General features: G+C 37.8%; 3 protein-coding genes across 5 annotated transcripts in view; 1 reads left to right on the top strand and 2 right to left on the bottom strand.

Annotated features, from left to right (window-relative positions):
• Window positions 1–3,114: 3,114 nt before the first annotated feature.
• Window positions 3,115–5,889, bottom strand: LOC122258643 (uncharacterized). Its single transcript, XM_043024718.2, has 5 exons — window positions 5,491–5,889; window positions 4,165–4,307; window positions 3,920–4,047; window positions 3,577–3,761; window positions 3,115–3,294 (listed from the first exon to the last, which is right to left on the bottom strand). The coding sequence occupies exons 1-5, from the start codon at window positions 5,884–5,886 to the stop codon at window positions 3,133–3,135; spliced, it is 1,014 nt and encodes a 337-aa protein (XP_042880652.1). The 5' UTR covers window positions 5,887–5,889; the 3' UTR covers window positions 3,115–3,132.
• A 1,978-nt stretch (window positions 5,890–7,867) lies between these two features.
• On the top strand, window positions 7,868–14,522 carry LOC122258644 (serine/threonine-protein phosphatase PGAM5, mitochondrial). Of its 2 annotated transcripts, none has more exons than XM_043024720.2 (5): window positions 7,868–8,123; window positions 12,130–12,317; window positions 12,606–12,823; window positions 13,050–13,180; window positions 13,938–14,522. In XM_043024720.2, exons 1-5 carry the CDS (start codon window positions 7,960–7,962, stop codon window positions 14,086–14,088), a joined length of 852 nt encoding a protein of 283 aa, XP_042880654.1. In that variant the 5' UTR covers window positions 7,868–7,959; the 3' UTR covers window positions 14,089–14,522. The 2 variants fall into 2 exon arrangements, with proteins under 2 accessions (XP_042880654.1, XP_042880653.1); XM_043024719.2 differs by having other exon boundaries at window positions 7,880–8,123; window positions 13,047–13,180.
• A 1,890-nt stretch (window positions 14,523–16,412) lies between these two features.
• LOC122258636 (uncharacterized) overlaps window positions 16,413–25,000 on the bottom strand; it is a 10,539-nt gene continuing 1,951 nt past the window's right edge. For both annotated transcript variants that reach the window (XM_086531343.1, XM_043024679.2), the window contains exons 2-9: window positions 24,093–24,477; window positions 21,794–23,125; window positions 20,443–20,628; window positions 19,101–19,220; window positions 18,622–18,739; window positions 18,156–18,243; window positions 17,847–18,053; window positions 16,413–17,638 (exon numbers count right to left, since the gene is read on the bottom strand). In XM_086531343.1, coding sequence (XP_086387469.1) covers window positions 17,233–17,638; window positions 17,847–18,053; window positions 18,156–18,243; window positions 18,622–18,739; window positions 19,101–19,220; window positions 20,443–20,628; window positions 21,794–23,125; window positions 24,093–24,476 — 2,841 coding nt within the window. In that variant the 5' untranslated portion in view covers window position 24,477 and the 3' untranslated portion in view covers window positions 16,413–17,232. The remainder of the gene's footprint in view (window positions 17,639–17,846; window positions 18,054–18,155; window positions 18,244–18,621; window positions 18,740–19,100; window positions 19,221–20,442; window positions 20,629–21,793; window positions 23,126–24,092; window positions 24,478–25,000) is intronic.

The following is a 25,000-nucleotide window of genomic DNA, read 5'->3' as shown; positions in this document are numbered from 1 at the left end:
TCTATATATGTGTATATATATATTATATATATATATATATATATATTATATATATATATATATATATATATATATATATATATATATTATATATATATATATATATATATATATATATATATATATATTATATATATATATATATATATATATATATATATAAATCATATATCATATAACTATAAGCTTAGACAATTTGTAACTTCCTAATTAAAATGTGATTTTTTCATTGGTAAGAAAAACAAATGTTTTTTTGTTTGAAAGACTTATTTTAATAATGTTTCTGTTTGTCTTAACGAACGTACGCACAAAGTGATTATTCACAGCAACGAAACAGTGAATGGCATAAAATAGTGTCTTTTAATTTAAAAAAAAAAAAGTTCTTACTGATATGTTTGTTGATTTTGGAGGAAATGGAATTAAATTGTTTTATAGCTATTTGATAACGAATAGCATATGGTGATATGGAAAAAAAATCCACGGTTGTTTGAAAATAATGGAAGTACGTTTTGTTGTAGGTAATTCATGGTGTTTCATCAGTTACTTTTCTTTCGTCCACTTACTCACTATGTCACAGTTCGAATGAAGGGAATTACTTTTACTACGTGCATATACACCATAACTGAATATCTGACTGGAGAAATACCACAGTGAACATGTTTTTGTATACCATAGTTATAGAAAATCACTGTCTGTACACAGTGAACTTATTGTTATTCATGACCACATACTGAGATGTTTCACTGCATGTCATCATTAAGTAAATCCATAACTGATGTCTATCGCTGTTTGAAAACATGTAGTAGTTCCGATGTTGGTGAACATACACAGATACAAATGACATAAAATATATATTGATATTGTATATATATATATATATATATATATATATATATATATATATATATATATATATATATATATATATATATATATATGCACTCATACACACACATATACAAATATATATGTATTTATATATGTATACATATACATATATATACATATGTATACATATGTATACATATATATACATATGTATACATATATATATATATATATATATATATATATATATATATATATATACATATATACTAACGACAGCGTAAACTTTTCTTTGTAAGAACCAATTGGTGTATACGTAGGATACGCCTTTGCTCAAAATGTTTTTAATGTTAGTAGTGGTATTAGTTTTAATTTTATATTTAAATCAAAGGTTCTAATAAGCTCTGTAAGTGTCCATATCTCGTGGTTTGGGATGGTCTGACATTGCCGTATTTATGATTAATCCTCAGGTAGATTCCATTACATTTCCGTAGAAAAGAATATCACTGGTATATTTCATATAGTGTGTGGAAATGTTCAGTATGTACATTTAGCCGATATATTTTATCAATTCAACGTAACCACGAAATCAAAACATACACACTAGGCTTATGGCCATGTCTTGTGAGATTATAGTTTCCTTTAGCGATAAGAAATATCCATAATGGAAGAGTTGATATATAATAAGAGTTACAGGTTGCTGTGAATCTATGCCTAAAAAAATGTGTCCTAATTGCCAATTAGCTGCAACGATTGAAGTCTATGGACATCGATATTTTGTAATACCTTCATACAATTTTCAAATTGTTTAGTAGTAGTTTATCAGAAAAAATAATAGGTACCAGCTTCTACGAACTAATATTGTAACTTACTTTGCAAATGCAAAATAATTTTACATTGCATATATTGGACTACTTTTGTTAAATGTTCAATGTCCAGGAGTACCCATTTGTTACAGCTTTAAAGCTCGACCTTTTAGTAAAGTCTACTATGTATCAAGTTTTTACATTTAAATCTAAAGTAACAAAAATTTCTAAGCGTACATAAATGAATCACCTGTGCGGTCGGCCTGGTTAACATGCTACATCTCCGTAAGCATTCACTAATGTGTCTAGACATTTCTTTTGATCCGAGCTATCAATGAAAAGCGTATTGATTCATATGGAGAGACTCATTGGCAATTTTCCGTATCGGTTTATCTGTAACCGTTCTGTTTTAGTGTTATTTTTCTATTACAAAGATATGATCTGAACGGTTATAGAATGAGGAAGGAAATACACCTTGTGCCAGATAATGTTTTTTTTCTTTTTACCATTCAACCTACGTACCTCATAGCTTAAAGGAGGAAGGGGAAAGGGAAAAAAAGGAGAGGGAGAGAGAAAGAGAAAAAAAAGGAGTGGGAGATGTGGAGGGAAAAATTTATACAGAAAACAATGTTTCATAGATCAAAGAAATTGTTCTAATAAAAGTGAAAATTTATTGTTTTTCTCAATCTGTCAAGCACAAGGATTATTGGAGGAAAGCAGGTAATCAGAATATATTCTAGTTGATAATTAAAACGGTTACATAATCCGCATTGTTTTACCAAAATGTCCGTGTGGACATGGCCTTAACCATCATCAGTCTTGGTACATCTAATAGTTTTAAATCCCGATTCCATACATCTGACAAAATCTTGTGAAATAGCCTTTGAAAATTGGGCCTGTAGTTTTTAATATTGTTAAATTGTTGTCTGTACATGTAACTTTTCAAGGCAGTTTCTTCACATACATGTGGCCCAAGATTTTCAGGTTACTGCAACAGGATATGGTTAAGGGTCTAAATGTTTTGTTAATTATTCAGGTTATTGTGAAAATACATCATTTGTCCAGTCAACTTCACTACATTTACTGCCAAAAACTAGGAATGAAAACCAAGTTGGTCAAACCAACTCTGGTTTCTTAGCCTTCAGTGGGCTTATGTGATGCAATCTCAACTCACTTTTCATATTGTCACAATTTTCTGCAAAGTTGTGTTTATGGTTATGGTGCTTACAAATTCAATGATCTTTTGAATCAACTGTTCTTAAAAAGTTCTTACTGCTTTTATATACTAGCATTTGCACAAAATTGATCTGCGGAATCCTTAACCAAAACCTTATTGTGCATCCAACAGCATCGAAATAGCCATTGATCCCTAATTAGCGATTGTACTGTTATATTACTGACATTAATTATTGAAAGGGGGTGCAATGCAAAGGTTGCACAGAATGGAAGAGATGAAAAAATGTAAAAAATACTAAAGAAATCCCATCCACATCTTTATTTAGAACTTCATAATGTGTGGGTACATTCTGTTCCTGAGGCCGAAGTATGAACCCAGGTAACCGAAAAACATTTTCTTGTCATCTCGCTCCTTGATGGCAGATATCAGTTTGGCATCAAGCTCTTCCTGGTCCTTCTTTCGCTGCTCAGAAGCAACATATTTCTGAAAAGTTTTTGGTTAATTAAGGTTATGAAAGAAAAACTTTGCTCTTGCTGGGAAATAAAGAAACTATGTACCATTATTAACTATTCAGGAAAACTAGGAATTCAGTTTGAGGGGGGTAGCTAATTTGCAAACTTACAACTATCACTAAATACCAGTTGTGATAATTGTGAGAAATAGCAATAATCATTAGTTTTATAAGTTACACTGAAGATGGCAGAATATGCAGTTTAATACTAATGATGTAAATAAGTCTGGGACATAATTCCCAACTAAACTGACCTCGGTCTTCTGTCCAAAGATATCTCCCTCTTCCTTCTTGGAACGCACAGCTTTTCCTCGTCGGAAGTATCTGTCGTTAATGTGTTTTGGGATTTCAACTTTGGAGATGTCAAGCTTTGTGGCAGTGGCAATCAAGTAGATCTGATTGATACGACGGAGTGGGCAGGCATTGATCTTGAAGGGACCTGAAACAATATTTAATTAGTGCAAGTCTAACAAACAATTCATAAGGGAATAGGTTTATATCAAACTAGAAAAATCTATACAAATAATATAGATGACATTATTCATTGGATTACAATTCAAAACATTCCTAACAGTTCAAGCATCATCAACTACTTACCAGTGACCAAGCACAGGCCACTAACTAGCCTCTTCAAGAAAACAACCTTCTTTCCCTTATGTACACCAGAAACAATGATGCACACGGTGCCTGGGGTGATAGAGGGACGCAGGCGCTTGAAGCTGGTCCTAAGTAAGGGAGAAAAAATAAATTCTTTAATCATAGAAATAGTCTTGCAACACTGTTTCAACCACAACCAGAAGACTAATAAAGATGCTTGTGTGTGATAGTGCAGTACAACTTACTTGGGCTTCCTCTTGCGGATATATTTCTTGTTCAACTGCGCAGCATAGTATGCAGGCCTCTTGTTCTGGAGGACACGACGAGCATTACCGTTGTTTGCACCACCAATAGGCTTCACAATGTAGTTCTTCCTTCTGATGATTTCCTAAAGAGATTAGAAGTATATTAATCACATGAACAATGCAACTGAAATACAAGATTTCTATTTCTCCACTTTTACCATTATCAACTGCTGGGCAATGTAATATGATTTGGAGTGAACATACTAAGGGTAAGGGATAATCCCTTACCCTTTCCCACTTCACTGATCAAGTATTGTACAAGTCGTATTGAAAAGTAGTCTGTAGTGTACTTTGTCCTTGGATAACAGCCACTCACTTCAAACTTTCATGGAATTATTAGGATAAATTCAATATACATCCATACATCAAGTATTAAGTGTCAAGTTCTAAAAACTCACTTCAAGTCACATTAATACAACATAAGAAATCAAACCAAATCCCTTAATTGTTGAAAATAAATTTAGTGTTCAACAGATTTTCACAAGGATTTTAAAAAGGGTATTATAATTTTTTCATAATTCTTTCAGGTATGTGGGCAAGAATATAGATTGATCTATTACCAAAAAATTTAGTTGTGCCTTCCCGAAATCTGCCAGTAGAGTGGGACCATTCTTTAAGTAATCTTCAGCAATGCTAATCTAATGTAAATATAATTTATGTTAATGACAAGGTTAATCTAACCAATAAATTAAAATGGAAATGAAGATGAAATCTAGGGGAATTGCCCCATACACTGTCACCATGGTAAAAGCATGGAATTCAACTTTGTTATTTACACTCTACTCTGCATGAACCCACAATGTATATACTTGAAATACATAAGTTCCCCTGTCCCAAGGACCAGACCTTACTTCAGAAATTAAATACTCATCCTTTCTGCTTTGTATTGGGGAAAACTTTTCCTGTAGCTTTCCAACCACTTATGAAAAAGTATATAAAATAATTAAAGTTGCATTTTGCTCCAATTTAGTGTGCTAAGCTTGAAAAACAAAGCTTGGGAAAAATTAAGTATTTTGAGTGAACTCCCCTATTAAACTCATTCACATTGGTGTTATTCCAGCTCTAAATGGTCTGAATGCCGAGAACGCACAAACCTAATGCCTCAGGATTCTTGGGCGCACTAGCCGCGAGCGAGTGTTGTAAGTCCACTCACCCAGCACACCGGCCTTGACCAAATCTCATCGCCGGCAAATTGGTTAATTAAAGGCAAGAGCTTCATTTACCATGTAACAGTGCACAGACAAATTACAAGCTTGATAAACCTACCTTCTTGCCCTTCCAGATCCTGTAGCAGCCAGCCTTAAGGGGCTTCTTGCCAAGGGGTTCCTTCTCCTTAGGCTTCTTCTCCTTGACTGGCTTGGGCTTGCTCTTGCTCTTGTCCTTGGGTTTCATGCCCTTTGGCTTCCTTTCCCGAAGGAGCTCCAGCTTGGTTTTACGCTTCATTGGCACAGGTTTCACATCCTTGGCCTTGACTTCCTTGGGCTTTGCGTCCTTGGGTTTTGCGTCCTTTGGCTTGGCAGCCTTAGGCTTAGCATCCTTAGGCTTGGCAGCTTTGGGCTTGGCATCCTTAGGCTTGGCTGCCTTGGGTTTCTCAGCTGCAGGCTTCTTGGCAGGCGCCTTTTCAGCCTTTTTCTCGGCCGCAGGCTTCTTCGTTTCCACCATGGTCTGAAGCAGAGGAAATCTTTTAGTATGTTGGGTAAAAATACCAATTTAGAGTACATTACTTCAAGATACTATACTACTGGTATAAATTAATCCCTGCACTTGTATTGTCAATCAGCTTTTATTGTATAATAAAATAAATAAAAAACTATATCTAGTACAATTATAGACATGTCATTGGTTTTGTGAGGAACTTTTTTTTTTTTAAATATTGAAGCCTTCTGTATTGGTCCTATCATGTAACTTGAAACAGTTTACCAGACAATAGAAAATGTTTCCAAACATAAGTGTACCAATTAAATTTTCACACCAATTGCTCCTGAAGTGCCCTGCCCCTTTCCTCATTCAGCTGTGTGCTGCTTTTGACTTACTTCCTATACTGTAGATTAAATACCCAAATAGGATAAGAGCACATGGGGAATCATCTTTCAACTACGTAAAAACCTTTCACTTCTACATAAAAATTGAATAGGATTGAAGTTAGCAAATACCTATACAAGCTACATAGGCCTACTTCAAACAAATCGTAAGTGACGAGATAAAACAACTTTACTTGCATGTGCGATTCATAACACCAACAGCACAGTTCAGCATAAACCTTACCAATAACCACACAACCCCAATAACCTCTTGTCTTCATGGTTACTACACCCGTCTGCACCAAAGCCTAGGCCTACAATCAACCACATTCTGGGAAGATAGACCACCTTGGCTATCATCAAATCAGAAAACAATGAAAACTTCAACATTGGCATGGCAGGATGCATGCAAGGTAATGTTTTTTTCCTGGATGATGAAGGCAAGGAGGCAATGAAAATACTACCATCAATATCAAGCATACCAATAACACTAAATTAATTTGCAATTTAGACCAGAAATAAAGATCAAAAGAGGGAGGCACTGAAAAACAGCCACAAACGAGCTTCCTCCAATCCCTGATTCACAAGTGTTGCTCAAAAGTGGAAATTGGGCAATAGACTTATGCCAACCAGAACGCCACTACCAGCTAATTTGCTTTACCATTCTCAAAATACGGAAAACTGTAGGCAAACAATATACAACAGGATATAAATAGTAAAGTTTCTCGAGTTACTAGTTTCCGAAAATTGTAAGTATACTACAACCCAATTCATTACTATGCCCATAAAACGTCCACATAATTGCATCAAAATTTCCTTCTACTCATCACTGGTTGCAAATTACTTAAACAACACATGTTACTCGAGTAACATGCACATCCATGCTTGTCGGCCTACCAAGTCTGAATTAAATTCCTTCCTTGCCCACATTTTCTACTTTTTGAGCATTACCATTTCTCAGCCCTAATTCAACTTCGAATATACTTCACTGCAAAATATGTTCACACCGGAGAACAACTTCTAACTTCAAATCCTCGTGTACTTGCAAAAGAAAGGTTTGTTTACATCCACAGGCGGCTTCACCATCCACTTCCCGCTTATATCTCACACTCATCCCTCAATTTCTCCCTTATTATCCACCACCTACACTTCAAAGGATTCTTACTATCCTCTTATTTCCCCTCAAAGTAAAATCCCTTTACCGATGCAGGAGATATTCACCGATATTCACTATAATCTCAAGCACAAGAACATTAACTCACGTTCTCTCGTCCAGAAAGAACTCAAAAGGCAGCCGCTAGATGGCTCTGCGATGACAACAGCTTTGGAAAATAAATATCGTCTTTATTGTCTTTACAGTAGTCTTATTATGAAATATTATTGATCAATATTATTGTCTTTGTATAAAGAACGATTATATTTTAGGTTTGATAACTATTCCTTAGATTACTTAACGAAATAAGGCGAGACAATTATCAAAGGGATAGTGAGTATAAATATTAATATATTTACATTATATCTATCAGTATATCAAGATTAAACTAAAATAATAATGATGTGGATAACTTTAATCAATTAGATCAATCCGGTGTCATGTAATATAATATAAGTGTACTGTCTATAAAAGTATGTTTACGCCGGCCAGCTGATAACAAGGTGGTGTGAGAGCGTGTCAGAGACTCTACGTTGATTGAGCTCATACGAACAATTTACAATGCACTGGATGAAAAAAATGGGACGACTAAGCATTCTCGCAGCCACAGCGGGAGGAGCAATTGCTGGTTATGTAATTGCAAGTAAAGGAAACAGGAATACCGCTCTGGCATCATGGACAACGGGTTACACGCCTTCCGTCAAGTGGGACTGGAATTGGGACAGGTTAATTACTCTGATTTTTCTGTTTATTCTCTGTTATAATTGACTCAATATCAGTGTGTTTAAAAGCATAAAACTCCATATCTAAGTGATATGGTTGAAACGGTTGCAACACTCCCGTACACACAGTTAACACACAGTTAACACACAGTTAACACACAACACACACAGTTAACACACAACACACACAGTTAACACACAGTTAACACACAACACACATAGTTAACACACAACACACAAAGTTAACACACAACACACACAGTTAACACACAACACACACAGTTAACACACAACACACACACTCAGTTAACACACACACACTCAGTTAACACACACACACACAGTTAACACACACATACACAGTTAACACACACATACACAGTTAACACACACATACACAGTTAATACACACACATACACAGTTAACACACACATACACAGTTAATACACACACATACACAGTTAACACACACATACACAGTTAATACACACACATACACAGTTAATACACACACATACACAGTTAATACACACACATACACAGTTAATACACACACATACACAGTTAACACACACATACACAGTTAATACACACACATACACAGTTAATACACACACACACACACACACACACACACACACACACACACACACACACACACACACACACACACACACACACACACACACACACACACACACACACACACACACACACACACACACACACACACACACACACACACACACACACACACACACACACACACACACACACACACACACACACACACACACACACACAGTTCACACACACACACACACAGTTCACACACACACACACACACACACACACACACACACACACACACACACACACACACACACACACAGCCCACACACACACACACACACACACACCACACACACACACACACACACTCCACACACACACACACACACACACACACACACACACACAGTTCACACACACACACACAGTTCACACACACACACACAGTTCACACACACACACACAGTTCACACACACACACACACAGTTCACACACACACACACACACACACACACACACACACACACACAGTTCACACACACACACACACACACACACACACACACACACACACAGTTCACACACACACACACACACACACACACACACACACACACACACACACACACACACACACAGTTCACACACACACACACACACACACAGTTCACACACACACACTCAGGTAAGTGATTCTTGACACTTTGGAGATTATTTTTATGGACAACACGTTTTTGTGTTCCTTATGAATTTTATCATATTTTTTCTCCATTTTTGCTAAGTCCTATTCTGATCTACCTATATACATATTCTTTTGTTTCTCTGTCTTGTTCTCTTTCTCAATTTATATGTATGTACCGGTTGCCAAGAGTTGTGTTGCCCATTGAGCCGCAACACAGGGACATGTGAAGATGGTTCATTGGGGATGCCACAGCTGGTAAGCCTCTGACCAAGTAGTCTCAGGATGATGTGCCAGGTTGGAAACTTTGTATTTTGCACACCAATAAGTTTTCTCTTGAAAATTTTGCACATCTCAAAATAATCATGCTGCACATATTAATAGGCCTGTATGGAATATGGTGGGAGAAAAGAATTGACTCTCTTGTTTGGACAGCAGGCAACTCCTATTGCTAGGAGAAAGTATGGTGTATGGTGTGTGCGTGTGAGTATGTATTGTGTGCGCACGTGTGCATGTGTGTGGTGCGTGTACGTGTGCCTGTGTGTGGTGCGTGTACGTGTGCCTGTGTGTGGTGCGTGTACGTGTGTCTGTGTGTGGTGCGTGTACGTGTGCCTGTGTGTGTTACGTGTACGTGTGCCTGTGTGTGGTGCGTGTACGTGTGCCTGTGTGTGGTGCGTGTACGTGTGCCTGTGTGTGGTGCGTGTACGTGTGTCTGTGTGTGGTGCGTGTACGTGTGCCTGTGTGTGTTACGTGTACGTGTGCCTGTGTGTGGTGCGTGTACGTGTGCCTGTGTGTGGTGCGTGTACGTGTGCCTGTGTGTGGTGCGTGTACATGTCCCTGTGTGTGGTGCGTGTACATGTCCCTGTGTGTGGTGCGTGTACGTGTGCCTGTGTGTGTTGCGTGTATGTGTGCCTGTGTGTGTTGCGTGTACGTGTGCCTGTGTGTGTTTGTGCATGTTTATATGTATATGGTGTGCATGTGTGTTTATTTATGTGTGTATATTTATGAGAATTTCCATTTGAATATACAAAATGCTAAGTCCATATCACATTTAAAGATGCCATTAGAAAACTAGTTTTCTTAGTTGGAATAGTAGTTGAAACTCTCTCAAAAAAAAAGAAAAATGTTTGGCACATAATTTATCAGTGGTTCAATAATTATTGACCTTTTTTAATAAGACAGGAAGCATTTTTAATCTAAGGATTTTACCATTAGATGACTGGCTTATCTTCCCATGCACAGTTAACAGGGGCAGAAAATAGTATGCATGAATAAGGTATAAGTGCTAAGATTGGGGCAATGACTCTCCTCCCATTACCACTATTTTTTTTTTTCAGACTTTGTTCATTACTACTACTGCTTGAATCATCTGCTCATCTCATAGAGACACTTTTCTTATAATATGTGTGAGCTTGATCTCCCTCCATAATAAAGAAAGAAAGAAAAAAATCCACCTAATGATTTATGTTTCAGCCGTCTGCTCTCTATCAGATGACATATGGTGTTGTGATCTAGTTAATATAAATATGAAATTATTTTTATATAGATTACAGTGCACTTCTATATTGTATACTTCAATGTTGTAAAGATGGTTCCTGGCTTCACCCAAGAGGCTAAGGCTCTGGATACCATGGTAAATGTATGGCCTAGGAATCTCTAAACAAGCATAAGTCACTCTTGTGTTTTCCAGTGATTTCTGTATTTATGCATTCAGTAATGATGATATAATGATTTTCCTTCACTTTCTAATTTCCACTCCTCTTATCTCTTATTCTGACAGAGATTTTTCCTAATGGATAGAAAACATCTGAAAATATTTATTGAAAATGGATGGTTTTAATACCAGTATTATAAAAATGACCCACAGCATAATACATTGTAGCAGATAGGCCATAGATTTGTTCTTTCCTCTGTCATTGACAAGTGAACAATATAACCCTTACCTTCATCAGGTGACAATTTATCTGGAAGCCAGCCAAGTGCATTGTGACTATTCATCATACCTTATAATTGGCCGTGCGTTTCCTCTCCTGAGATTTTTGGTATGTCTAAGGCTTTAGGATAAGCAAAATAATGATGTGTTTAATAGTTAACTATTAACCCTTCCATTGTGGGCATTTTTGCACTTTTATACTGGATTTTTCCATTTGTTGAAATTACAAACTTCTTATTCCTTCAGTTATGATGACATATTTAACAAATGCTAATTAGTATCACTTTGCTTATATATAGACTCATATTTCATACCATCAGTCTAGAAAATAATAGAAAACACACATGTTAAGATGCCCAGTCCAGGTTAAACATCTTAAGATGTGGCCTATCTCGGAAGGGTTAAATTTCCATAATCAATGTGATCAAAATTAATATAGATTTTGAGTGTTTCAGAACACTTTGTATAACACAGCACAATGCACTTGGATCATTTTCTCTTGGGTCACAAACACTTATAACCAGTTTTAGCTCTTGCAGCCTTTTGATAGTAGTCATCAGCCAGAGCACTAGTGCAAGTTATATAACTTGCTAAATTTTACACCCCTTTTGACTCTTTACACCTAAATTTACTGTTATTGAATGAATATCATTGAAAATTTACAAAGACACAAATCACTGATATATATTGATGTGAAAAAAAGCTTTTAGAGTTATCACATGTTATTCAATTCTGTCACCATTTATTTTATGAAATATAATATTTATGTTGTTGAAAAATGTGTCTTCATAATGCTCAATTCACTTCTCCTTTCCCTACCAGGCGGGAAGTACACAGTTTAGTGAAGCCTGCAAAATCCAAGTTTGATGAGAACAATAATAATCTGGAGGGTAATGATGAGCGCTACGAAAAGGTCCGTCCCACTGCTTCCCGTCATTTGATCTTCATACGCCATGGACAGTACAATTTGGATGGAGTCACAGATCATGAACGTTATCTCACCAATTTAGGTAGGATATCTGTGCACTATGGATGTAGGTATGATGGACAGGTGATGTATCTTGCACAGAATGGAAATGGCTTGTGGTAATGATAAGCTGTATAAAAGGATTTGTGTGTGCTCTCCATTTTATGAGATTTTGGTTTAACTGAATCTTGCATTAATGAGAATATATCACTGAATATGTTTATATCTAATTGTATATGTGTTCATGTACTGTAAGCTTATAACTTGTGAATGGAATGGTATCTGCTGTTGAACTTAGTTACCAAACGCCAATCCTCTCCCACCTACTCAGGTCGAGAACAAGCAGCATTGACTGGACTCCGTCTTCAAGAACTCACCTACCCTTATTCTCGCGTTGTCTATTCAACAATGACACGTGCCACAGAGACTGCAGAAATCATCCTTAAAAAGCTAGAAAACGTTGAAGTAGTTGAACGATGTGACTTACTAAGGGAGGGAGCACCAATACCCCCTGAGCCTCCCGTTGGGAGTTGGAAGCCAGAGATGCACGTAAGTCGATTTTTAGGAATTTGCCCTTCAGCATAAGATTCTATGCAAGGAATTGATAGGACTTGTTTTGTTAACATGAATAGTAATAATGCAACACTATGTATATTTTATTGTTGTGGGTATATGGATATAAGCATTTCCTATGAATATATAGAGTATGTTGATGTGTACACTATTACATTTATTGATTTTAAAAAATTAATTATAATCCCGTTTCTTTCAGAAGTTTTACGCAGATGGTGCACGTATTGAGGCTGCCTTCAGAAGATATGTCCATAGAGCTCCAGCTTCCCAGGAGAAAGATAGTTACGAGGTCTTTGTGTGCCATGCCAATGTTATCAGATACTTTGTTTGCAGGTGAGTGGCTGCACTAGTCATTACTTAGGCTAGAATATAATGTCTTTTATATTAATACAATGCCGAAAGATAACATTTTGACCAGTGGAAATTTTAACCCATTTTGGACGGGGCGCCTAACAACCTAAATGGCAGTAAGGATGGACAATCTCTGACACTAGCGGCACCAGCTAAAAATTGGAGGGATGGGGAAAGGGTGTTTTATGCCCTCTGGGTAGTGCAGACTACCCTAAACAATATTTTTCCATAAATCCATCATAAAATGCGGGTTTAGGCTGACTTTGGAACCCTGTAGCTCTGGAGCTAGTGCCGTTACATCCAGAATACTTTATGACTGTGTGTTTGCTTCAACTGTGAGCAGATCCCAATGTTGCATCATGTATGCATTGACGTCTGTCTTTTAGTCCTAATCGGCACCATGTATGTCATGACACCTGTACTCAATGGGTTGATTTGAAATGTGGTTAAATTACTTTTGTTGTTATTAGTATTGTAATGCATTGCATGTGAATATACTTAAGTAGTTGCTCAGTTATTTGCTATATATTATAGATAAAATAAAGCTAAATACTAAACCATTTTCAGTCATAATTATGAAAGGGTGAATCCATCAGTTAGAAATTCTCATTATATCAGTTTTACTTATTAAATCATTAAGAGATGTCATTACCTATGCAAAATCCAATTCATTGGTAATTCTTATAGAAAGTTTAACTCTAAATATAGAATACAGACTTCAAATCCATATCTGTTACAGAGCTCTCCAGCTACCCCCAGAAGCCTGGTTGCGCCTCACCCTGCACAACGGCAGCATGACACACCTGGTGGTTCGACCAGATGGCAGGGTGGGACTATGGCAACTTGGGGAATGTGGCTACATGCCCCCTGAGAAGCTCTCTAGGACATAAAGCTCTTGGGTTCCATAATCTCTTGCATTGCACTGCTTGCACACCATAAAATAAAGCAGGACTGTGTGCAATATATATTTGAAACAAAAGCTCATGAATATATCAGTGAATTAATGGCATCTGGCAACAAAATTTTATCTTAAGCTGTCAGCACTTGTGACAAAAGACGCTATTGATTCACAAAAATCTCAGGAAGCTGAACATATGATTTTAATCTTTTTAAGGACCAGGACTTAATGTTTTCTTGATGTTTTGTATTATTGCTGTGATTTTAGCATAAAGATTTTGACAGCTTTGATTGATAAAATGACAGGATTCATTGTCATAGAATTTTATAAATGTAACAGGATTTTAGAATTATGTGGATTATGAAGGGTAATATATGTATACTGCACAATATACATACTCTTTTAATAAAATATTATATTTTATAAGTGTTTCAATTTCTTACATCTTCAAAGCCGAACATTACCTGTAGTTCATAGAAGTTTAGTGGCAAATAAGTATTAAAGTTTAATCATGTTCTTTGTCTGTAGTTCATTGTGTGAGCTATGGTAAGAGGATGATGGGGATATAGCCAAGTTTTCAACAAATTTTGAAAATCATCATGGACTGCCTTCTCACTCCCTGGCTCCCTAACTAACTTGCTCATTGATTCACTCAGTAAATCTGACTGGCATGTGCACATATACACACTGACTCTCTCTCTCTCTCTCAGATCTCTCTCTCTCACTCAGATCTCTCTCTCTCTCTCTCTCTCTCTCTCTCTCTCTCTCTCTCTCTCTCTCTCTCTCTCTCTCACTCAGATCTATCTCTCTCTCACTCAGATCTATCTCTCTCTTGCACTCAGATCTCTCTCTCTCTCTCTCCCTCACTCACAGATCTATCTCTCTCTCTCTCCCTCACTCACAGATCTATCTCTCTCTCTCTCTCTCCCTCTCACAGTTCTCTCTCTCTCTCTCTCTCCCTCTCACAGTTCTCTCTCTCTCTCTCTCTCCCTCTCACAGTTCTCTCTATCTCTCTCTCTCCCTCTCACAGTTCTCTCTCTCTCTCTCTCTCTCTCTCTCTCTCTCTCTCTCTCTCTCTCTCTCTCTCTCTCTCTCTCTCTCTCTCTCTCTCTCTCTCTCTCTCTCTCTCTCTCTCTCTCTCCCTCTCACAGTTCTCTCTCTCTCACTCAGATCTCTATTTCCCTCAGATCTCTCTCTCTCTCTCTCACTCAGATCTCTATTTCCCTCAGATCTCTCTCTATCTCACTCAGATCTCTCTCTCTCTCAATCTCACTCACTCAGATCTCTCTCTCTCTCTGGTAGCTCAATGTCGACTTCATATCCCCGTGGTTGACAGATCGAGTCCCGTCCAAACTCGAGAGTTTCCACTGTCACCTGGCGGTTACTGACGCAGCTGGACACTGTGTTGGGTAAGGACCAAACCAAGCTCAGATCGAATCAACACTCGTTGGCACATTCTCTCACGAGTCGGCACGTGCTGACACAGGTGGGCTCGCCTCAGTGCATACAAGCCCCGCGTAGCACCTGCTCCGCAAATCTGGTTTATCCTTCTCTCTCTCTCTCTCTTTCTCTCAATCTCATTCACTCAGATCTCTCTCTCTCTCTCTATCTCATTCAGTTCTCTCTCTCAATCTATCTATCTTACTCTCTCTCTTAATCTCACTCTGATCTCTATTTCACTCAGATCTCTCTCTCTCTTTCTTTCTCTCAATCTCATTCTGTCAGATCTCTCTCTCTCTCTCAATCTCATTCAGTCAGATCTCTCTCTCTCTCAATCTCATTCAGTCAGATCTCTCTATCTGACTGATCTCTCTCTCAATCTATCTCACTCAGATCTCTCTCTCTCTCTATCTCATTCTGATTGGATCTCTCTCTCTTTCTCTCTCTCTCTACCTCTCTCAGATCTCTCTGTCTTTCTCTCTCAGATTTTGGTGCCTTTCTTTCTCAGACCTCTCTTTCTCTATTTCTCTCAGATATCTCTCTCTCTCTCTCTCTCTCTCAGATCTCTCTCTCTCTCACTCATATATCTCTCTCTCTCTCTCTCTCTCTCTCTCTCTCTCTCTCTCTCTCTCTCTCTCTCTCTCTCTCTCTCTCTCTCTCTTCCTCTCTCTTTCTGCCTTTCTCTCGGAAAAAAATGTATACCTCATTGGATTTCTCCTAAATTTCTCTCAGATCTCTCTCTGTCTCTCAAATCTCCCTTTCTTCCTTTCTCAGATCTCTCTCATTTATCTCACTCTCACCTCTCTCTCTCTCACAATGACTCACACTCAAACGCATGTATCTCCTTAGGAGTAATGAACAGGAATGGAAATGGCCTTTGCGATGTCAATATGATTTTATTTATAATTTCTGGTTGTTATTGATAAAACAAAGATAAAGTAAATTAAATATATTTAGTAGTATGTCTAAAGTGACTATTGAAGTTTTTCTCTGTGATTCTTACTTATTTAGCAAGCCACAAGTATATACAAAAATGCATTTAAACAATGTTATATGAGCACCCATAAATCTGAAGTATATACATCTTACTTCATTAAGTGTTATAATAATTTGCATAAGAGTAAAGGATTACATTTCACAAATAATTTTGGGTAGATACATGTTCCTTCTATGTACAAATCAGATAAAGAGAGAAAATACATGCTCAGAAGTGTAAATAATATTCATATGTATGTGAGGTGAATGTTTGTTTGTATAGGGGGAGGGTGGGAGAGAGAAAGATAGAGAGAAACTAGAGACTGATAAGCAATACCTGTAACTGCTAATGAAAATCTGAATATCAAAACATAAGTGTGGTTTGGTATATTATGCAAGTATCTATTTATTTATACATTTATCTTTTTTCCCCAATGCCAAGTACAATACTTACATTTACATCATATTTACATCTCTTCAAAAAATATAACTGTACTCTCGGACATGAACAGCATTTTGGAAGGCGCACCTTAAATAAACTGCCTGAGTCTTTTACTGAGCATGAAGAAGGACATGATGGAAGAGTAATTTCTGAAGTATATCACAGTCAACAAGTAGGTTTTTTCCGATACCTAAATCACAGATAATAATTCTAGAGAATGACTCCTGATCCTAGAAAAAAAGGATAAAAGATGAGAAGATACATTTATACCATTTACTTTTAGTGATATTGGAACATCCCTTGTTGTTGTCCTTCCACATCTGACACGTGGAACATATTTAAGGTCTGTTGGGAGGTTGCATCATCGTTGGGTGCAGCGGCTTCGAGTGTGTGGTACTCTCTTCCTGGAGTATTGTCATCTGGGTGCTGAGTAGGAGGCTGAGGAAGACCTGGTTGTTGTTGTTGTTGTTGTTGTTGTTGTTGCTGTTGTGTTTGGTTGTGGCTGTGCTGTGGCTGTGGCTGTTGCTGTTGCTGCTGTTGCTGCTGTTGAGTGGGTTGAGATTGTTGGTGGTACTGTGGAAGAGCTGATGCTGTTTCAGTTGCTGCAGTGACAACCTGGGCCTCTATGTCACACTTCTTTAACTTGTGCTGTTGTTGTAAGTGTTGTCGAACTCCTTGAAGCCACCTGCAATAACAAGTAATGCTACTAGACTAACTCCTAAAATTCTCAAAATGACTCTTTATGCTTGGAATGACAAAATATCGGAAGAGTAGACTAAGATTATGACATAACATACAATTTTCACATTTGAATATTAAATGTACATACAATATGGGACTTTTATCACATTTTTTCTTTAAAAAATTAACTCTCTCTTTATAGGACAACTCACCGAAACCATTTGCCACATAATCTACACTTGTATTTTGATTCTGCACTATGTGTCTGCATGTGTTTCTTCACACTGTCATGCCAAGAGAATTTTTTACCACATAGCTCACACATGTATGGTTTCTCTCCAGTGTGAATCCTCATGTGTTCATTATAGTGAGCCCGGTGATAAAACCTCTTTAAGCAAATTTCGCACTGGATGTTGTACCTGAAAAATACCATTAGGTACATATTAGTGCACAATATTTTATTGCCCAACACTAATAAATTTGGCATATGATATCAACATAACTTAATTTTTGCCCCCTACCTCTTTTCATGCTGTGATCTTACATGGCACAGTAAAGTGGACTTATCGGTGAAGACGCGCTGACATTGATTACATTCATACTTGCAGTCTGAAAGAAGATATGGTTTACTGCAAAATCTCTACCGAACTACAATTTCTTAGTGTAAATATATTTTTAACATCATATTTCAGGTATATACAATTTGAACTAAAAATATTATGTACATTTCATTAAGAAAAACTCTAATAGAGATAACACAGTTTCTCATTTAAAATCACTTGCAGTTAACCTTGTGAGAAAAACAAAATATACAGATAAAATTCAACCTTCTATGACATGACACAAGCAAACAGTCCATTATTTTCATTTTTCACAATGTAGGATAGATAAAATGATGTGGAACCTGTACTTTTATCAGACACATATATTAATTTTAAGACATTGCATACAAAAGATTCATCTATGACAAAAATAAATAGAACTCACTTTCATGTTTCTTTATATGTTGCTTCAGGTTGAAAGGCTTCTTGAAGTATGCATGACAATAAGGGCAGGTATGGAGTGACAAGTCATGGCTGTGCATGTGTTTCTTAAGGTGATTTTCCTGTGAAACCAAAATTGCCCCATATCAATACTATCTTTGAGAGCAAGGATGCACAGCCTTCAACTAAATTCATTCAAAAACAGAGGCAAAAATTAAATTCTAAGTCAAAGTAAACATAATGTGCTCCCTAGATGTTATAAGTTTGTGAAGTATAGACAGTGGCACTACTTATTTTTTTTATAAACATGAACTACACACAGTTTAATTTTTAAGATTTGTCAGACTTTCTGGTGTTCAGATTACAAATACAGGTATAAACAAATAATAAAAATATTACCCTGAAAGCCTGAGAGCAAAATACATGCTTCCTTATATTTCCTATATATTCTTGATAAAACAATACCCTTTCCAAGAAACTTACACCAACAAATCTTTCTTTGCAAACAGTGCAGACCAAGTTTTTGGGTTTTCCTGAAGAATCCGTGTCAGATTTCTTTTTTCGCTTCTTTTTTGGAGGCTGTGCTGGTGGCGCTTCCATCTCCTAGGAGCAATTAAAATATATGGATCAACCTGCAAGCTCATGTTGTAAATGACCAAGTATCATTTATGTACATACAAACACTCGTAATAAAGAGGGAGTGAGGGAAAAAGGGAGAGAGGGCAAAGGAGAGAGAAAGAGAGATGAGAGAAAGAGAAAGAGAAAGAGAAAGAGGAGAGGAGAGGACAGAAGAGGGAAGAGAGGAGCAGGAGGAGGAGGAGGAGGAGGAGGAGGAGGAGGAGGAGGAGGAGGAGGAGGAGGAGGAGGAGGAGGAGGAGGAGGAGGAGGAGGAGGAGGAGGAGGAGGAGGAGGAGGAGGAGGAGGAGGAGGAGGAGGAGGAGGAGGAGGAGGAGGGAGAGGAGGAGGAAAGAAAAAGAAAGAGAGAGAGAGAGAGAGAGAGAGAGAGAGAGAGAGAGAGAGAGAGAGAGAGAGAGAGAGAGAGGAGAGAGAGAGAGAGGAGAGAAGGAGAGAGAGAGAGAGAGAGAGAGAGAGAGAGAGAGAGAGAGAGGAGAGAAAGAGAGAGAAAGAGAGAGAAAGAGAGAGAGGGGAGAGAGAGGGGAGAGAGAGGGGAGAGAGAGGGGAGAGAGAGGGGAGAGAGAGGGGAGAGAGAGAGGGGAAGGGGGGAAGGGGGAAGGGGGAAGGGGAGGGAAAGAGAGAAGGAGAGAGACAGAGAGAGTATATATATTGAGAGTATATACATAGAGAAAGTGTACGCATAGAGAGAATATATATATAGGGAGAGTGGATAAATAGAGTGTATACATAGAAACATATATATATATAGATATATATAGAGAGAGAGAGAGAGAGAGAGAGAGAGAGAGAGAGAGAGAGAGAGAGAGAGAGAGAGAGAGAGAGAGAGAGAGAGAGAGAGAGAGAAGAGAGAGAGGAGAGGGAAGAGAGAGAGAGGAGAGAGAGGGGAGAGAGAGAGGAGAGAGAGAGAGAGAAAATATATATATAATATATAATATATTATATATATATATATATATATATATATATATTATATATATATATATATATATATATATATATATATATATATATATATATATAGAGTGTATACATAGAGATAGTGTATAATATAGAGACTGTATTCATTGAGACATTGTGTATATAAAGAGATTTTATATATGAAGACAGAGTATAGGAGGAAAGATTTGAGAGTTAGAGAGAGAGAAAAGTGGAGAGTATGAGAAAGACAGCCAGCAGTTCTAACCAGTACCATTGTTTGTGCTATAGGCTGTAGGGATGGATCGCAGGGCCGGTAGAAGATGCCAAGGATCTCCAACATGCGCTGAACTTGGTCTTCCTTGATGTTGAACTCCTTGGTAAGTTGCTCCACTCGAGCATTGATGTCCCAGGGTCCAGTGGCCAGTGTTCTGTTACTGGTGGCACAAACAGCTCCTTCCTTTTAACATATAAATGTGTGCAACTTTTACTGTTGTGCAATAGCAATAGTTAAAGGGATCAATACATATAAAATAAATATATGCATAAGCCAGTATACAATTTATATCAATATCAAACCCAATACCCATGAAAATGGATGTTACATGGGACTAAAGGAGGGAAACTAAGTCTGGGGGGTCTGGGTATGCCCCAAGATTTTTAACCTTTGAATGGTAATGTTAGGTCTAAGAAATATGAATGGTGTCATTGGGTCTGTCAGACCTAGTAGGAAAGAAAAGAAAAGAAAGAAAAGAAAAAAGAAAACAGAAAAAAAATCAAGTAAGCTCAGTTTATTAATTGGACATGATACACAATTTAAGTATCCTTTATTTTAAGTGACCAACAAAAATGGTGAAATTTTACTCTTAACTTTTTTTGAATTATTACTTTTAAAGAAGTGTAACAAAACACACTTAACATTTAGGAGTCCTGAAGAAAAAGTAATGTTACAGAAACCTCAATATTTGTTTGCATTCTTCCTCAGACCACCAACTGTTGTGTGTTTATTGTGCAGCTTGCCATCGGTGTCATGACTTGCAGGAAAACAAGATAAATAATGACTTTTTTTTCATAGAAAACACAATTACTTTTTTTTATGAAACTTCTGTGCAGTACACCCCCATATAAAAAACTAGTAATGGATATGAATCAGTGACTGGCTGTAAACAAACTTTGCATTGATTTCTAAATGCAGTCAAGACAGACATACTGGGAGTGCTCTTGACATATGGACTTACAATAAACAGACTCAAACCATTACCTGTGAATGCTACGGTTGGATCTGACAGACCCAACCAACCAAAAAAACAGGGAAGCAAAGGCTGTACAGATTCGAAAACATAGGACCAACATTGACTCACTGAACAGGAAGTTACAGGGAGAGCGAAGGTCGTAGCACTATTATAAGTAGATAAATTAAATATATATCACACAAGGTGCTGGGTCTCTCAGACCCTGCGTTACCATTATAAGGTTAAGCATCTAAAATGTTTTTTATCTTGCATTTTTAGAGTAACAGCTTGTGTAATAGCTGTAAAATGAGGCTATTTTTGGTTATGGTTGGTAAAAGTATACCTGTGGCTGTTACTTTTCATCATACTAAAGAAAAAAAGTGTGGAACTCACCTGACATCCAGTGCAAATTACACTGAGTTGCGACACAGCTCCTTCCCTCAGTGATGCCTGCTCTTGTATAACTATGGCCCCCATTGATCCTGTGCATCTGTGCATCATTTTAATCATCTCACTTAAGTTTGTCATGTCCATAATCCTATAGCCAACAGCAGGTATCACATCATCCACAACCCCCTCAGGGATGAGTGTGGCAGGTTCACAGTGCTCAGAGGCCTTTAGAAGCTGACCAAGAAGGTTTTCTTTTTGAGATTCATTCTGCAAAGTTATTGATGGTGTAGACATGTTCCTCACTGGCAATATGCTATCTGGGATTATGAAGTTATTTTCTTCTGATTTTGGAAAATTGACAAGTCTTGAGTCCTTTCTCTTCTTTCTTCTGTTCACTTTTTTGCATTCCTCTGCTACCATGTCCTGCTGCTGCTGTTGGTTGGGCGTTGTGCCACGGCTCCTTCTACTTCGCAGAACAAGGGTAGATTTCTGATCTTTCTTCCCCATATGGTCTTCCAATGTGTTGTTAGTCTGGTGATGAATATCATCAAACTGTTGGTGCTGTGTGACTCCAGATATGATTGAGGCTGCACGGATGACATCTGAAGGTTCTGTATTCTGGGCCTGCACACAATCCCTCTCCATCTTCTCGTTCTTTGGGTTGCCTAAACTGGCAAGTGTTAGTGCTACCTCACTATCTGTGTCTGTGGAGGACTGGTAGACAGCAGACATGGAGAGGTGCGCCATATTTGCAACTGTTGTGACTGAGGTATCGTAACATGAAGTTGATATTAAGCTGAATTCTGAGCCAATGGGCATCATGCCAGATGAATGACCTTCTACCTTATTAAAACTGTTTGCATCTCTATTCTCTAGAACAATATTTGGGCTTACTCCATCATTGGTGTTGATCTGCTCTATCACCATTCCTTCAGAACTGTCTTCCTTCTTCTGTGGCTGGTGTAACACATATAATGGGTGAGACATATCCTGTGACTGATGGGCATAGACAGTCTCACTCACAGATGCTTGCAGTAAGTCAACTCCTTCATTATTCTTTTCCCCTATGCTCTTTCCCAGTGGTACTGACACAAGAGAATCAAAAGGGACAATATTACCAGCTGGTACCTCATAGACCATAATTGGTGCAGGGTGGAGACTTTCATAATAATGCTGGGCATCAAGTGGCAGTGTTCCTGCACCACTAGTTATGCTGCTTAATTGAAGGTCATGTGGGTCATGACCCTCATGAGGAGTCTGCTGGCTTGAAAACCCTGGCAGTTTAATAGTTTTGTCAGAATTTATTACACCTGATGCATCCTCCAGAAGGTTGGCCTGAAAAAAAGAGATTCTGGTTTAGTTTAGTCATGAAATGATTGATGAACAATCCTGTAGCCTTGTTATTGTTGAACTAAGAAAAAAAACTATAAAAATAATCAATAAGAGGCTTAATGAATGTGAAAGATAAACTAAATCAGTCACAAACACATAAAAATAGTAAAGAAAACACATTTCTTGCCATAGCAGACATACTGGAAATGAGATGTTTAACAATTTTTAACCCTTTCCCGACGGGGCACTCGCTACGCGAAGACCCCGATGCTGGGCGATTGCAATATTGCATTGTAATCATCACGGTGGCATGACGCCCCGGCATAAGGAGTTTGGCTGTGTCACACGAGTGTGACGCACCGTCGTCATAGGGTTAAGAGAGTAAAACAAAACAAAAAAATACATACAAAACTAACCTATTCCATTATAAACCAGGATATCACAATGGTGCTATGTTTCACCTGTGTAAGGCATTAGTGCCAACAAGATAATTGCTATTTAAATTATATTAGTTTTTCCCTCCACCATTCTATTTCATCACAGCTGAGTGTTTTGCCAGTCATCTATAGCAAGGTATTAATTTACGAGATATCACATTGCATTTCATTTTCTTTTTTAAATACTGATTCATTCAAAATATGAAGCAAAGAAGAAAATGTTGGGGTCTAACTCTAGTCATGGGGAATAGGGTGCGGGGTCATTCTTGAAGGTATCGAAAAAAAAAAATATATATATAGAAAAAAGTTAGCTTTGGCAGGAAATACATAAACCCAATGATAGCAGATACCATGATTTTGTGTCAAGGCAGCATGGGTTGTAAATGCGGATGGCACCATATCTTATAAAAACTGCGACCAATGGGTTAAAATACTAGGACTATAAAATAATGCCTCTGACAACCATCCTAATTTCTACACATATGAAACATAAAAATAGAATGGATAAATAAGGTATTAAAACCAGATCTCACCTGATGAGCGATCACTTGCACATCTTGATTTTGTTCCATGTCACCCATCTCACCGTCCATGGTCAGCGTGTCTTCATTTCCTACCGCCAATGGATCCACTTGCTCATCACTCACCGCCTGTATGTTCCCTTCTGTCAGTCTTAGATCCTCCACAGGAATGCCACTGTTCACCTGATGAATTTGCCGACTGACCTGATGAATGTCCTGGGCCACATGTTGCAGGTCCTCCTCCACTGGTTGCATTTCATTGCTCATGGACCTCATACCTGTGTCAACCGATCGGAGATCTACTACTGAGGATAGCTCGTGCTTGACACCTTGTGTGGAATGGAGTGCTGATGATAATGTTCCTTCCGTTACATTTGGCAGTGACTGGTGATCCATACTGTTAAGTAAAAGACAAAAAAAAGAGAAATAGTGACTAAATTAAAAGAAATTTTAGGAGTGGATCCCCAGGACATCCCTTATAACCTGATAAATCTATTTTTGAATTATGTTGTTACTATTTTGTTCCCTTGCAAGACTAACCTGAAAATTCTTTTATACACATTTTTACTAGCAATACAATTTGTCAACTATGAAAAAATGAATCATTTAACCCATTCGCGCCAGATGACATACTGACACGTTTTGTGGTTTTTGCGTCAGACGCTGGTGACAAGATATCTGGGCAAGGCTGGCGCCCGGGGTGAGCAAGCAGGCAGCCCAGGCTTGTGGCTTGTGCGCCTGAGAGTCTCGAGGCATTAAGCTTATGCGTTTGAAAACCCCGGCATTACAACCATGCAAAGCCGGAATCGCCCCAGCGTGAATGGGTTGAATAATCTATCTATTCAAAGCTGTAGATGCAAAAGATTCAGTGGTATTGCACTTTGTAGAATAGCTTTCAGTTGAGGTAAAATTCATACTGT

The sequence above is a fragment of the Penaeus japonicus genome, unplaced genomic scaffold (assembly GCF_977035675.1).
Source record: "Penaeus japonicus unplaced genomic scaffold, GWHDUDI00000001_assembly GWHDUDI00000035, whole genome shotgun sequence".
Lineage (NCBI taxonomy): Eukaryota > Metazoa > Arthropoda > Malacostraca > Decapoda > Penaeidae > Penaeus > Penaeus japonicus.
This window is presented reverse-complemented; position numbering and strand designations above follow the sequence as displayed.

Bases quoted from the DNA above. Each gene is read 5' to 3' on its own strand.
- LOC122258643 (XM_043024718.2), bottom strand. From the start codon at position 5,886: ATGGTGGAAACGAAGAAGCCTGCGGCCGAGAAAAAGGCTGAAAAGGCG. The intron at 4,048-4,164 runs GTAAGTTGTACT...TCCCTTACTTAG, and splicing joins ATCCGCAAGAGGAAGCCCAA to GACCAGCTTCAAGCGCCTGC. The intron at 3,295-3,576 runs GTCAGTTTAGTT...AAAACTTTTCAG, and splicing joins TCTTTGGACAGAAGACCGAG to AAATATGTTGCTTCTGAGCA.
- LOC122258644 (XM_043024719.2), top strand. From the start codon at position 7,960: ATGCACTGGATGAAAAAAATGGGACGACTAAGCATTCTCGCAGCCACA. The intron at 12,824-13,046 runs GTAAGTCGATTT...CGTTTCTTTCAG, and splicing joins GTTGGAAGCCAGAGATGCAC to AAGTTTTACGCAGATGGTGC. The intron at 13,181-13,937 runs GTGAGTGGCTGC...TATCTGTTACAG, and splicing joins ATCAGATACTTTGTTTGCAG to AGCTCTCCAGCTACCCCCAG.